Source organism: Melampsora larici-populina, assembly GCF_000204055.1.
Source record: "Melampsora larici-populina 98AG31 unplaced genomic scaffold MELLAscaffold_47, whole genome shotgun sequence".
NCBI lineage: Eukaryota > Fungi > Basidiomycota > Pucciniomycetes > Pucciniales > Melampsoraceae > Melampsora > Melampsora laricis-populina.
In genome coordinates this window covers 32,365-47,565 of record NW_006768811.1, presented here as the reverse complement: position 1 = coordinate 47,565, position 15,201 = coordinate 32,365, and the positions used below count along the sequence as shown (strand labels likewise).

General features: G+C 41.7%; 2 protein-coding genes across 2 annotated transcripts; one reads left to right on the top strand and one right to left on the bottom strand.

Moving 5' to 3' along the window:
- Positions 1-9,952: 9,952 nt before the first annotated feature.
- MELLADRAFT_28808 (family 4 carbohydrate esterase) lies at positions 9,953-10,935 on the top strand (the record flags this gene model as incomplete). Its single annotated transcript, XM_007415035.1, has 5 exons — positions 9,953-10,142; positions 10,213-10,245; positions 10,328-10,408; positions 10,492-10,537; positions 10,611-10,935. Coding segments are annotated over 5 exons (675 nt in total), but the record flags the coding sequence as incomplete, so codon positions are not given.
- Positions 10,936-12,263: 1,328 nt separating this feature from the next.
- MlpPh8 (pheromone precursor with two tandem repeats of a putative pheromone peptide) lies at positions 12,264-12,431 on the bottom strand (the record flags this gene model as incomplete). The annotated part of the gene is made up of 1 exon (XM_007414920.1): positions 12,264-12,431. One exon carries the CDS (start codon positions 12,429-12,431, stop codon positions 12,264-12,266), a length of 168 nt encoding a protein of 55 aa, XP_007414982.1.
- Positions 12,432-15,201: the final 2,770 nt, after the last annotated feature.

Genomic DNA, 15,201 nt, shown 5'->3' with positions numbered 1-15,201 from the left:
ACAAGTCTGATAAAGAAACTCCTTTGTGTTATTCAATCACAGTTTGTCATTCAGAAACTTCAAGTGCAAACCCGTCAGGTAAAACCAAATCAATACATGGACCGTGGTGCCAAATGGAATCTTGGCCCGAATTGAATGTGGAAAGTATTTTACAATTGTTGATGAATTGTTTGTTACAGTATCAAGTTCGATTATCAATCGTTTTAGAACATGGAAAGATCAGAAGTGGTCAATTTAATGCTTCGCTTTTATCAAAATTTGAATTCAAATTCAATCAAATCGGATTACTCCCAAAGTGAAACGCTTAAAGAACGAACTTGCGTGAGTATATTTCTAAAGCCCAAATACCTGAACTGCCTCAGAACTGATTACTGATGTTCTCACAACTCATAAAGTTTGCTCCAGACGTTTCTCTCACCATGCCTCAATTTCAAAGTCTAGCAGATTCATTGTCAGCCAAGGACAACAATTTCAAATCACCACCCATCAAAAAAATCACTGAAAGTGCTATTGCTACAACTTCCAAAGCAGACACAGTTTCATTGAGTGGCAGTAGTGGTGGTCACAGTCCCCTTGCACCCACGAAAGATCCCCTTCTCAAGCTCAGCCGCCATAAACGAGGGGAAATGAGAGATCGTAAGTGTCTGCAGTGTAACGAGGGTTGGCGTCGTGAAAACGAGTTAAAAGCTGAGCAGACTTCACTGGCAAAAAAGGCAAAGTCCTGTTATCTAAGGAGGAGAACAAATTGAATTGGTCAGGAAATCTTCAAAACGGTGAGATTCAAACCAAAACTCAACTCAAACGGATGAATCTTCTCAAGCGGGACTACTCGAAACCGGAGCAACTCCTAAAACGCTCGACGCGATCTCCAGCAAACAATGCAGCTCCTCTGGAAGAGCTCACCCAAAAATCGATCTCGACTACCCAGGAGGAAACAACCAGTGCCTCCGCTGAGATCAAAGATGCTACCATGGTGCCTGACTTGACGTTTTCGGCTTTACAATCCGGATTTGAAGCAAAGTCGAAAGGGAGAAAGGGGTCAAGAAACCTTCATGGACTTTGAAGAGGCCTAGGGAAGCCAAGTTGAGCCTTGAACGCCTATCTTGAGAAACTTATCCCTGAAGCGCATGAATGAGCAGAAGAAAGCAAGAAATCGGAAAGCGAGTCAGGGACAAAGGCAACGAACAACCCAAAGAGGCTTGATAACAAGGAGAAGATCATAGATTGTGACTTATCAAATGAATACTCTCATTGTATCACACTGATGATTCATCTTAGATCTTCAAGCTGAAAATTGAATTCAATTAAGAACATCATTTAAAGATAAATTCATGCTTTTGCATTAATGTTTTCTCAGTCATATGTTATTAATCACACCTCCATTAGAAGAAGATTTCTAGACCAGTATCATTCCTTTCTCATCCTAACAATCATTTATCAAATACAAATCCTCATTGTTTCAAAGGGACTTTATGTACAGTTCATTTAAGCTGCAATTACACTTAAACAAAACCATCCAACTTAATGACAATGAACAATCAATAATGTTTCTTATCTTATTTAGAAGCTGACTGTTGATTTACTTTATTTTGAACAATTTACACCCAGCAAGTAAAGTGGGTCATTAAGATGAAGCCCAACACCATTGAATCAGTATGCATTATGACCATGTTTTTGTTTTTTAAGAAGATTTGAAAGAAAAGGTTAGGTCATCCAAAACCTTTTTCTTCTGGACCACTTTTGAAGTCTACAAATGAATACAAAATGTATCATGCTTTGTATTGAATGGTTTAGTTCTTCAAAAAAACCTTTACACAGTTTTGCTGTGTTTACATTACCTGACCCATTTGATCCATAGATCTTTTTGCATTCTTATAAGTTTGATTTGTTCTCAATGCTGGAAAAGTGTCTAATATCCACCTATTGGCAACTCTTGCACTTGAGGCTATCAATGTTGTGGGTATCAAGTTGTGGGCATTCTACTGTGAACTTGATTTGCCACCTTATAAAGATCACACACGCTTCCGTAAGTCTCCATATGTATAAATAAGTGAAATTGTAATATGTATGAGTGCAGAAGTGTTCAATAAGTTTCTACATTGGATTAACAAAAGGGGGAGTTGTGAAAATGATAAGGATATACAAGTGGTATCATAGGTGATTTTGATACATGAGAATCCAGTATTGGTAGTGTGATGATGAGATGTCATAATCAAATAGAGGAATGAAGAGGAATTGAGTGTGGGATTGTGGATGAACATTGGAGTTTTGATACAGATATTGGATCCTCTTGGATTGGTTTGCTAACATGTTGTAAAGTGTTGTATATTTGTTTTCATGTTGTGGGCGCGGCACAAAAAGCACAAAAAAGTCGCGCCTGGGAGCACCCCAAAGCTTCATAATGTGTAGGGGCACGCCCCATAGTTTGTCCATGGGTTTTTGTCAATTCAGCCACCCATCTCCATCAGAAATGCCTGGGGAGTACTCTGAGGACTGTCCTTCATCTTGGTATTGAAATATTGGTCCAACAGTCTACCTCACTTGGAGCTGTTGTCACTTGACAGACAGAGTCTTGTTCAAAAGATGTAAGCAACTCTCTGTAAGATTCTCATGCATATAGAGTTGCAGTCAACTTCCTTTGACTGTGTTATCTCTTGCGATCTACCTTGCAATCAATAACTAGAATTCTTTCATTGGCAACTATGTATCTGCTGGCACTGTAATACTGGCCTCCGCCGACGTAGAAGAATTTTTACTTTTTTTCTGCTTTTTTGGGTGAAAAGGGGGCGCCTGACGCGCCCCAGTGGCTCCCGCGCCAGTCCATTGGAGATTTTTTGCGCCCGGACACACCCGTTTCAAAAAGGACGCGCCCACAACATTTGTTTCCTAACCGCCACATTGTCCATTGCAAATTTGATTAAAATTTCTCTGCAGCAGCCTGCTTCTGTTTTAAGTTGAACCTCATTTCTCTTTCTTCACATTGAAAATTCATCAAGTTGAGATTTCATTGATAACCTTGCTTTATCCAATAGATATGATTCAATTATGGAAATTTCATATCATCTCTCATAATATACACAGTTCATTAAGGTATGAAAGAAATGCATGGCCAGGCATCTGGCTTATTGAAATCCTCTGTGTAATCAGACTGTACTTGATGCATAAGTTCTTTTGAAATGACAGTAAATGACATGTAGAATTAACCCAGAGATTTGCATGTTCCAGTACCGTTTCCAGCTTGACTGCGGGGTGGCGCATCCACCCAATACCTTGTGATTAGCAAGAACCCAATTATACCAACCACCAAAGATTTTGGAGCTGTTACAGATCATATAGTGGATAAATGAATTGTACTGTCAATGTAACTCACACATGACACGGCCTATCTTGCTTACATTCTGCAATTTTTCTAAATCTGAAAACCTTTGTAACCAGCTTCCGGCATTCACGTGATCATTGGTTTCCGTGAATGAAAGCCCGCCGGGAATTGGTGGCAATGCTCACAACTTATGGCATCTGGTGTCAGTTCAACCCATAAGTCACTCTAGAAGAAGTATTTTTGAGAAATTGTTTTTATATCAATACAGTATGACACTGGTTGTCATTGTTGGATTGATTGTCATAGAAATTAAACAACAGAGTCTATAACTGGGAGTAGTTTGGTGTTTGTGCACCAACATCATGACAACCATGATCAGTTGTGAGCAGTTATTGTGCAAAATTGATAAGAGTGCAAGAAATGCAATTTGAGTCTGTGCTTGAGTATGCAATTCAAAAACAGTGCATATGAGAAAAGAATTGAGTCTGTGTGTGGGTGTGCCTTTGACACCCAATGAATGTGAAAGACACTTAAATAAATTCATTGTAGAGTGTGTGTGTGTACAACCAAATCCCGGGGCGGCTCTGCCGCCAAATAGGCTAGTGATGTGTCTAAACAACGGTCTCACTAACGGATTTGGACAATGAGAGTTAAACAGGTGAAACACTAATTTGTCGTCAGTATAGACATAGATCCTCTTAGAACACGCTTCAATACCTAGATCAATAGCAGCCAGGACCGCCAAGAGTTCTGCCCAGAATATATTGCGTAAAGGATCCGGAAGTCTTAGATGAAAAGCTAACTTTGTCCTTAGCTCCCAAACCCTTATTCCGAATTGACAAGCATCATAGAAGTAAGACAAATCAGCTTGAAAGGATAACCATTTTGCAGATTTCAAAATTAAAACCCCATTGCTTCCTTCAAAATACTTGATTAACCACCTCAAATCCTCCTGATTTCCCTTATTAAGATGGATATGCAAAAACTGTTCGATCTTGCCAGCCATCTTCTTGTGTAAACTTTGCAAAGCAAATCTACCTAATGGCATTGAATTGAATCCCCAAGAGATCCATCCTTGCCTGGACTGCCAGTCACATAACAAGTGATTCTGAACCAATACGAATTTCTTCATAGCTTCAATCAACAAAGTCTTCTTACCCGGTTCCAGGTAAATACTAATTCTATCTGAATCCACCACATGGCCAATAACTTCTAAAGCAACTCCATGAATTTGCTTTTTCCATACCCATGGAACACCTAAAATATCAAAAACCATTAATAATTTGGCCTGTGGACCTGGAATCCAATGCTCCTTAAACACAACCCAATCTGAAGCGTCAGCCACCAACCAAATGCCGTCCATCATACTGTTTAAATATTTAATATGAAAAATTTCTTCCAAAATCCAAAGGATCAGAGAGAAGAAACCACACCATAAATGAGGCGACGCAGCAGAACCAAACGTGAGATTATGATCAACTCTATACTTTCCATTCCTTCTAATTCAAAGAATCCGTTGCACTTGATATTGAGGATGTGCCGGTAATGTTCTAAAAGCTCCTTTGACTTCTGATTTGTAAACCATCACCTTCCCCTTTTTCCTCTTTATCTCCATCAGATAAGGCGCAAACGATCTCAAAGAATCATAAGAAACTCTAATTTTATTCTTATCAACCAAATCATTTGGAGAAGGACTACCAAAACTCATATTTGAACACACTCTCATCTTCTTAGAATCTTTCTTTGATGTCATAAGCAAAGGAATAACTTTCATACCGGGTAATAAAATTGAAAACTCTTCTGAATATCTGCCTTTACTTATCTCTTCTTCACATTGTTCCTCTAGTGAATCTTGATTGTCGAAACAAGTTTGATGATTTGCAATATAAGCAATATTGGATGTTGGTAACGAGGAAGAAGGCCAAAAGCCTTCTCTTAACCCCTTCATAACTGATTGCACAAAAGGCTGGTTCGGATGAGTTTCTAAAAGCTTCTCAATCTTATCAAAATTGTACAGAGTTTTGTTTTAAATAAGTGGTTGTATTCTTTCAATATAAAATCAGTGTCGATGTCTTCAGAAAGAGGTGGAGAATCAGCAACAGGTTCCTGCTGTTTGACTGGATTCTATAGCAGCAGAATATCCCATCGGCGAAGTACCATCCCACTGATACCCTCGCAGATAACACTCTGAAGAATACTCTTCAGGCGTGATCGCGGCCAAAATGTTTTGCATGACATACCTGGACGTTCTGCAATCGCTCCATTATCAGTCACTATCAAACACCATATCTACTATGACAGAGAAATTGATAACAAAAACCTACACAAAAGTGAAGACGCTTGCATGTAGGCCCAATAGCACATACTCCTGTTTTATTCCAACTAAAACAGAACTGTTCTTTGGAATTTGGAGTCCTCGAAGCATCCTCAATCGGAAATTTCCCCCCATGTTTGAAAACAGAATAATACTTGTCCGGATCAAAAGGTTTTTGAACAGAACTATTCGTAACAAAACTCGACTGTTGCCTTGAAACACTTTGATTAAACGGACGCGCAGAGGAAGCTATAACCACATGTTAGACCAGAAACAACCTTGCCACATAACAGAAAAATACTAACTCGAAGCAACAGGGTTGAAAGGAGCAACAGAACCGAAATTATGCTGATAATAAGCACGGCCAAAAATTTTGTTTTGAGCACTTCACAGTCCTTGTGGTCCCAATCCGCAAAACAAATATACTTTCTATTTGCGACTTGCGTCCTAAAAGCTGCATCATATCCTGCAATGTTCCTCCAATTTTCCATAACCCCTGCAGACCAGAATTGAGACTTGATATACTTTCCGTATTGTGATATAAAAGATTCACAATCCAGGAATGCAGCTTTAATTGCTTTTTTAAGAATACCAAAGTAATACAACCATTCAGCCAAATTGATGATTTCTTGAGTAAGATTCTTCAAAATCTTGAGACCTTTTTCTTTACCGGAAGCAGTGTAAAAAGTATCTCCTTTTTTTGGATTAAGCAGCTCTTCTTTAATTCTTTTAACATCAATGAATTTACCCAATAACAGATCTTTTGTAAGTATGTCTGGGAAATCGGGTGGTTTAGCTGCATTGTTAAAATCTTTAACCGCTTGTGAGATGCTGGTGCCGTAACCTTTAACATCCGCCGCAAATAACAACGCTCCTGGGGTGAATTTCCCTGTAGGAACGTCGACTGACTTCTTTTTAGATATAAATGCGTACTTCTTCGCATTTTTTTTGGATTTTGTCAAAGAATCAGAAGAAGAGTCTGAAGAGTCCTCTTTATGTTTATGGTGTCTTTTCCTCTTTCCCTTCTCATTAGACACATGAAGAGAAAGCAAGGATGATAGACGACTTTGGTTATCTTTGTTTTGCTAGGAGCAGCAATTTTCTCCTTGCTCGTAAGACTCTGGGAATTTCAGAAGACTCTCCAGAAGGTTGAATGTGATGGGATGGAGAGACAGGTCTCAACAGATCGGGAGGATAGGGAGTCTTATCATTTGGATTGAAGATAAAAACCTTCTCAGCATTTGATCTCCGAGTAGCAGTTGGGACGGGTAAAGAATTTTTAAAGATTTTCCGCCCTGCGTCTTTATCAAGTTTAACAAGTCCAATGGCGAAGTTTGACCAATGTCTATACCAATTCTTTGAATGGAACGGTAAGACTCCTGCAAATTGACTTTTGATTTCCACCATGGATATGTTGGTGGAACCACCAGCATCTCGATCAACTTTTGATCTCAGCCAATTTTGATGTAATCCTTGCAGCTTCATCATAGTTGTTTCCATCTCCTGACATAAACACTTTACCCTTTTAAAATAATAGAAGAATAAGAGAATAAGACTGATGAAGATTTTTGACGAAGTAATTAGAAACAGGAAATGGTAAAGTAAAAATGGAAGAAGTGATAAACAGGTAATGACGTCAAAACCAAAGGTAAATAACTAAATCAAAAACCCAAACCGTCATTACACACATTTTTATACACATACCTGTTGAGCTTGGGAGGCCTATTACGCCATACAAAAACGTTGTTTAATAAAAGGGAAGCTGTGTCTATTAAACCCTATGAAACTGAAGGCAAATGGATAGCTGATGCAATTGATAAATTAGAAAAAGGACAGGCGGTGGTGATCTTTCAGCTCAGATGTGGTCATTGCCCACTACAGAAATTTATGCACCGGATAGGAGCGGAAGAACACAACAAGTGCACAGTGTGTTTTGCAACAGAAACACCGGCACATTTCCTTATTTATTGTAGAAGATTCACAAAACAGCGTCAAGACTTTAGGAAAAAATTGAAGGAGGAAAAAATCAAAATCCACACAAACTCAGCTACAACATTATTAGACACACCCAAGGTTTATCCATACTTGGCACAATACATCCAGGCAATGGAAAGATTTGTCCACATCAAAACTTACTTAGATAACTGAAACCACATTGTTAAAATTTTTCTTATGTCATGTTTCTTTTATTTTCTCTTTATGCTTTCCTAAGTTTTCTACCTTTGTTTCAACTTGGATTCTTTTTTGTTATGGTTTTTTTTTCTTTCTCTTACAAAAAGAATCTGTTGTGAAGCTTAGTAGTCCGTTACACGAGACATCTCAAAAGAAGTTGTATAGTTCTCATACTTACATTAGTCATATTCAGTTAGTTAGTGCAATATGTGAAATCAGAAGCACTTGAAAATAAAACTATCATAGATAACCTTAAATAACTCTATTTAGTCACTAAGAGCATCCACAGCGGTGGGCTCCAAATCGGGGCTATCGCCAAATTTGGTGACTGAGCCCCGATTTTTTGGTGCAATGGCAGTCCCCATTGCCAAATTTTTTTGTAGCCAGCTTCAAATTTCGAGCTTTGGGCTACATATTTGGCAACAAAAAGCCGGGCTCCAAATTCCCGCACTTGTTCAATCCCATACCTCACACATGTAAGCCCACGCGTACCAATCTCAAAGTGTGTGTAAACACATAGAATCTACACTTTTGAAGTCCGAACGACTGCATCCGGATTGATTTGGGGCCCCACCAAATTTGATTCGCGCGATTTGGAGCCCCGATTTGGAGCCCACCACTGTCCAGAGAATTGGAGGACTGCCGGAGGGTGGGAATCGCGGGAATGGGAATGGGATGTATGAGCCTGTACGGACCGCCACGTTTCATCCCAGAGGTTTAGGCTGAGCCGTACACTACCGTCTTCTTCGTGAACATTCATGCAATGGGCCTACTCAAAAACCGTACATTTTTTCAACTGGCTATCATCATAATGTTGAGCCGCTGTCCAGCCTTTGACATGCGGTGAGACGTACTTCAATTGACTTTGAAATGGAGGACACTTCGGGCAGCTGAGACCGGTTGGTTTGTTGATAGCAGGCTGGGGAAGTGGATCAGTAAGTGGCCTATGTGCTGCAGTGATATACGACGCTCGAGTCAGGTCAGCCATTTTTTGTTTTTTTGTCTATGTGGTTGTGGAGCAATCATATCTCTACGTTTGTGATTTAATGCATTTTTGAAGAATGTCATCCTTGTTTTGGGACATGTTTGAGCCAGTGGACTAGGGAGCTAGCTGGAATTGTCAAAGCTGGAGCCATGCCGAATTGGGTGGGTACTATATTCTGTACGTCAATTCATTTGTACAGTACCCCATTCCCATTCCCATCCCATTCCCAATCTCCGGCAATCCTCTGGTGCTCCCCCACTGTGGATGCTCTAAGTCTTTTCTGAACCCTATGTCCGTGAGGTTTTCGTTCTTTAAGTCCCCTAACAGTTCCTAAATCTTACCCGTGATTTGGTCCAAACTTAACTAAGTCCCACCCTGGACCTAACCACCATCTCCCGATGGTGGTTAGGTCCAGGGTGGGACTTAGTTAAGTTTGGATTTGGTCCTGTTACAGGCTTGTGAACGAATTCGTGCCTCCCTGGTTCTCTCAAGCAAAGGTCAGGACAGAAGCATCCCACGCAGAAAGGTGTACAAGCTACTGATATCAGCATAATCCGTGACGTGCTGAGTATCACCATCCCATCTATCGTGATCCCTTAGTGGTCAACAGTCGCGTCGGCGATCTTCCATTCAAATGAGTGTCCGTGATTCTAGTGCAGTGATAGCCCTTTTCTGGGCACGGACTTCAAATGCGCAATTGCCCTAGATTTGCTTCAGAATTGGAGAAGTGGAAGGATTTCCATCTGAACCTGATCGACCTGATGATGTTTGGCGAACTGCGCACCCTGATTTCAACTCTCCTCCCTGGGGCCAAATGCTTGGACTACGGCTACGATCCGCTTATATATCAACGGGCCCTCCCAATCCTGTCATCCACAACAACCTCCTCACCTTGGCGAATTTCTCCTTCTCTTTTATCGACTTGCTATCATTTGTCTTCGCTCGCTCAATTTGCCCTTCATTTACTATCTAATACCTAAGCATACGAACAGGCTATATCCTAGCTACGAACTTCCCCGTAGAGATGTTTCAACTTTTGAACATATCCTTGATTGTCGCTCTTTTGGCGCTGATCGACCCTAGCCATTCAATCCCCGCCGGACCTAATGTCTCAGATACTCAAGATGATACTCGCACAATCATTCATGCCCGTTCAGCCAACTCCGCGAAGGTGATCTCAACCTGCCGAGATTCCGGAACGTTCGCCCTTACATTCGATGATGGCCCGTATATTTATGAAAACGAAGTGTCGGACTTTCTAAGCTCGCGTGGAATCCACGGAACCTTCTTCATCAATGGTTACAATTATGACTGCATCTATGATCAAAACATTGTCGACCAATTGAGACACAGTGAGCCTCTCGTCATTTCAATCTTCTACTCGCCCTACGCATGTTTTGCTCATACACTCTTATATTTCAGCATTTTCGCAAGGACATCTGATTGGATCGCATAGTAAGTTTCAATAGTTTCCTTGGGAATCGCCATATTTCCAGTGTAGAACTTATCTTGGCCCGCGAATATTCACCATGGTCAGCATGGTCACATCCCGACATCACGACCTTGTCAGCTGCCGACTTCAACATCCAACTTGACTTAGTTGAGACTGCGATGAAAAGTGAGTGGTATCCACATGACCGTGGTACACAGAGACTTTGAGGGTACATTTACCCAGATTACTGTGGCTTTTGCTTCCTTCAGAAATACTAGGGGTCAAGCCGAGATACTTCCGACCACCTTTCGGTAGGTGTCTTCACTCTATTTGACATGTCGCCGAACCTAAGGAATCTTTTCTTCCTGCGCTTTCACCATTCAGGCAGGATCAACGATGAAAACCTCCAGATCCTGAACAGCCGAGGATACAAAGTGGTTACTTGGTCATTCGACTCGGGTGACTCGACCGGAGCTTCAACTACCACCTCCGATCAAGCTTATGATGAAATTTCCAAATCATTCCCCACCCCACAAATAGCGCTCAATCATGAAACACACGAAACCACCGCTTCTGAAGTGTCTCAACACGCTGTCCAAGTTTTGCAGAAGGCTGGATATCGGTTAGTCAGTGTCTCTGAATGCTTGGGGTCTGGTCGAAGTCAGGATGATTACTATCAGGACATCGGAGAACCTGAGCAGCGTGACGTAAGCGTCTTTTCTCGCGTTTTTTTGGTCGTCTTTTGCAGTCATTTTCTCATCAAAAGATCGTCTTTCACCTGTGATGATACAGAGCTCCTGGACTTGTAACGGCACTCCCAAACCTTCCGCTTGATAGGTCAATCAGGATGTTTATTCGCATCTTCTTCTGTATTTCTTTATTAATATATTTTTAGGCTCCTATCTTTCAATCTTTTAAATCATCTTGGGCCTTATCTGAGACATGTAAAGTTAATTTTGTTCAAGCTCAGGCCTCAGCGTATATGTAGAATCTGTTGTGTTTTCTGCTTTGTGTTGGCCATCTTGTAGAATCCCATCATTTGATGATTGCAGATACCCATCAAATTCTCCCCAAAGTAATTTCATACTATTCTTGTCATGTACTTGCATAAGAATCACAGACCGAGAGGTAGAATTATTGACTTCGCGAAATTGGACAATGTAGAAGCCCGGAGTAGCCTTTCTGGATAAAAAACTTTCTCTTCCGATTCAAGAATTTAGGAAAGAGAGCAAGCACAGCCATTGTTTATATTCGACCTTGCCATACATTATAGTGCGATCACATTATTTTGGTATGACAAAGGGAAGATAACATAGACGATGACGCACTCTTGGTTTGTTCCAAATGGGTTTGTCCAGTTGGCGAACACCAGGTGAGGTTGAACTTCAACGGAACTCTTGGAATATTGTAGCCCACCGTACACATAAACCAACAGGGCTCCTACATGATAAGCTGAAATTATTTTCTTTGATTGGTGCAGCGTTCTGATAACTAAATTTGAGGTGCTCAGAAGCCATACTTTGAGAATTGTGATAGCTTATGTTCTAAAGCCTGGCAAGGGTGGGGCTTTGTTACGTTTGGGCACTTTACATGCCAAGGGAGCACTTCATGATGGTGCTTGTACAAACCCTCCTGGAGAACTCGCTTTTGGGGTATTGTCTTATAACGCTTATGCAGGTGTTGGCTCACGTCTTGCTGGAGTCAAATAATGAATGCAAATGGACAGGAAGGTGGGGAAGATGTTTTGGCACACCGAAATCAGATGTTCTTTTCAAGCGTATTGAATGTATCGTTGCGAAATAGCTTTAGCAAGGAGCCAATGCGGCACAAAAATTTTGCTTACAAGAACACCGTTATGGAACCAAAGTTGGTAATTCGAGAATTGAGACAGCTCAACAAGGCAAGCTTGAGCCATGACTTAGGGGGTTGGTGTTGTGTTGGTATCCGCACTGATGACTGATGCGAGGCGGTATCCACTAAATGATTTTGCACCTTTGGTTCCCGATCAAGACGGCATACGGTAGTTTGCACGATAAACTCATTATGAGAGCAAGCAACCCAATTTAGGGCCACCGATCTGTCCCTGACGAGCTTGGATTACGCATCCCAGTTTAGGACCACCGATCCGACCAGGTCGGACTTCTGGAGCCGGGAGATTACCCGGGATAGAAACGGGCTGAGAGTTGTGAATTTGTTGAGAAGTAGGCATAGCGCAAGTTTGATTAGGTATGATTGTCGAGTGGTATACTGTGAATCGATTTGCTGAGAAGCGATTGAGTGTTGTGAAGGAAATAATTGAGTTGTGATTGGGTAGCTACTTGTCGGAGGATTTGGCGCGAAACTAGCTAGTATTTATAGTCAGAAATCGATTTGATAACAAAAGTCAACCCTGTTAGCACAGACACTCTTTCGAAATCGCAGCCATAGCCGGTATTCTGAGACCGATTTGGTTTTTTTTGTCCTTGCGATAAAAGCAACGATTGGATTGGTGCTTTTGGATGTCGGCTTTTGCAACTTTCGCAAAGCTTTTCTTGCTGTGATCCCCTATTGGTTATTGTCTTTGTTCGTACGCGCCTTGGCGCGCTTTCCAGCTTACCATTGCTTAACTCGTGAACAGGATCCTGGAAAGCGCCCACCTCTGTGTATGACGGCTTTCATGATTGTGTAAACCTAAGCTGCTATGGACAGGAAAGTCGTGCATTTCGTTTTTTTTAAAAAAGTGCATTTCCGCATAATTGCATATAACACTATCTAAACAAGTTAAATTAGAAGGGGACTAGTATACCTTGGAGAAGTGGCCATCTAGTCGGAGCAAGGGTTTTCGTCGTCTTTTTGGCATAAGGCTTTATGTCCCAACGCTTTTTTTTTGACACTTCCGAGCGACTTGATTTATCTTTTTTTTTTCAAATGAGGTGTTTCCATCCTTATGGATTGTGGATCGCATCAACTTTTTGAATAACCATCATTATTCTTTGAAATCACCTTTGTGCTTTTAGCACACCCGAATTAAGGAAAGCGGTGACCGAGAGCATCGGAGCCTCCCCGAGGCAAGGCGGAAAGTGCGGAAACCGCGGAAACCGCGGAAAATACAGGGTGACATACAGGGTAGACGGGGTGAGCACATTGGTTTCAGGATCCCAAAGCAGAAAGACATTTTGAAGCTACTGCCAATGCAGGTTGTTCCAACCACACCTATCATCCAACAAAAAAAATCCAGCCGAGCTACTTCTCAACAAGCCAACAACTTTTCACCCCGATTTACCAGCTGCTCTCTGATTGTATTGAAGCAGATTGAAATTAAAGAAAGATGATCATGATCAGTAAGGATCTCAATTCGATTTTGACGGACTTTATTGTATCAGATCACTTCAACAGCATCCACCAAGCATAATTGAGAAACAATGTTATCACTGATAACATCTTGAAATTATCAAAGTCTCGAATGATAACAAATGATATCATTCAAAACTTTGATCACAGTAATTGTTGTACTTGATTGACTTGAACAATCCATCATGAAATGATGATCTTAGAAAACAATCGATGCGGCTTCAAGATAGATCTGTCTATCTGATCTCGGATTTTTCAAGATAACGCACCACAAGTGTAAGACAAACTATACAGTAGAACAAAGACCAACATAATGCTCGATCTTGAATTTCAAACAAAAGGACTCCAATCAAGTGAAAGAGTAAACGATACGTGTCAATTGTAAACAATCTGAATATCAGAGTGACCGTCGTTTTGTGCACCAGAGCAAGCGTTATCAACAACATACACCTTCCTTCTTTTTGGTTCAACCTTTTGACCTTTCATCAACAATCGAGATGAGGTCTTTCCCAAGAACACTGATAGACCTTGTTTCTCGCGGTTCCCTATCTCTTTAGTTGTGTACCCAGCATTCTACGTTTGTACATATCGTTTTTATTGCCCAACCCTCTTCTTAGGATGAAACGTGTTTGAAGGAAGCCACCTTCCCAATCCAGACGGTGCTCTTTGAGTGCTGTCTGTACAGCTCAGTATGAATTCCGCACTGTCAAAATCCGCGCGGAATTTTTCCGCGCTTCGCGCAGGCTCCAATTCTTTGCGGTGACCCTCTGTAAACACCTTCGTGCAAGCACACCCTCTCGGAATTCAGTGTAAGTACAGAGTCATTTAGTCTCTAACTTCTTGTGGTATCTACAGCGCTGAGCAGGTGTTTGATCCCCCTCCCTAACCCCCTATCCTAGAGTCAACCGGAGTCACGGGGGAGAGAGGGAGTTGCTTTTGGCGTGGGGCAACAGTGACAAGCCGTACCGAGTTGTTGATTTAACCAATTCCACTCTCTCTCTCATATCACTATCGGGAAGAGTTGGGACTAGGACGCAATTGCACATTTAACCAATATGTATTACATGTAGACCCGGTTTATCCTAGACAAACCCAAGGGCTCCGTGGAGGAGGCATTAGGTCTTTTGGGGGGCCCCTTATCCGGTACGGGTAAGGGGGGTAGGACCCGGGCCTCGTAGATGGGGAGCTCTTCCCCACAACTCGGGACATAGGCCTGAGTCTGAGAACACCCATCTACTATGGGCCGGGTCGCACATCATCCCCGAATACCTCGCGTCCAGGAACTCACAACAGGAAACGGGGCGGGGCACTGCCATCCAGTGCTGATCACGATAATTGCAACTGTATCAGTAACTCTTGACAATCCTTCATGTCCTCCTCAGTATACTGCCTAATATAGAATTCATACGCCTTAGACCTCCACCGGCCAATTGCCACTATGTTGCTCAATGACACACCTAGGTTCCATCTAAGAGAAGCTCCTCCAACCCGGAAGGAGTGGCCGGTGAGTTTGGTTTCCGACTTAGCACTCCAGATCTTTGAGAATGTCACCTGACTCCGAGACTTTGTCAGAACTCTTCGTAGGTTTTGTAAGGACTCTATAAGAGTCCTTCACTGAAGGTTCAGGTTCTTTCTTGCTGGACTCGGTG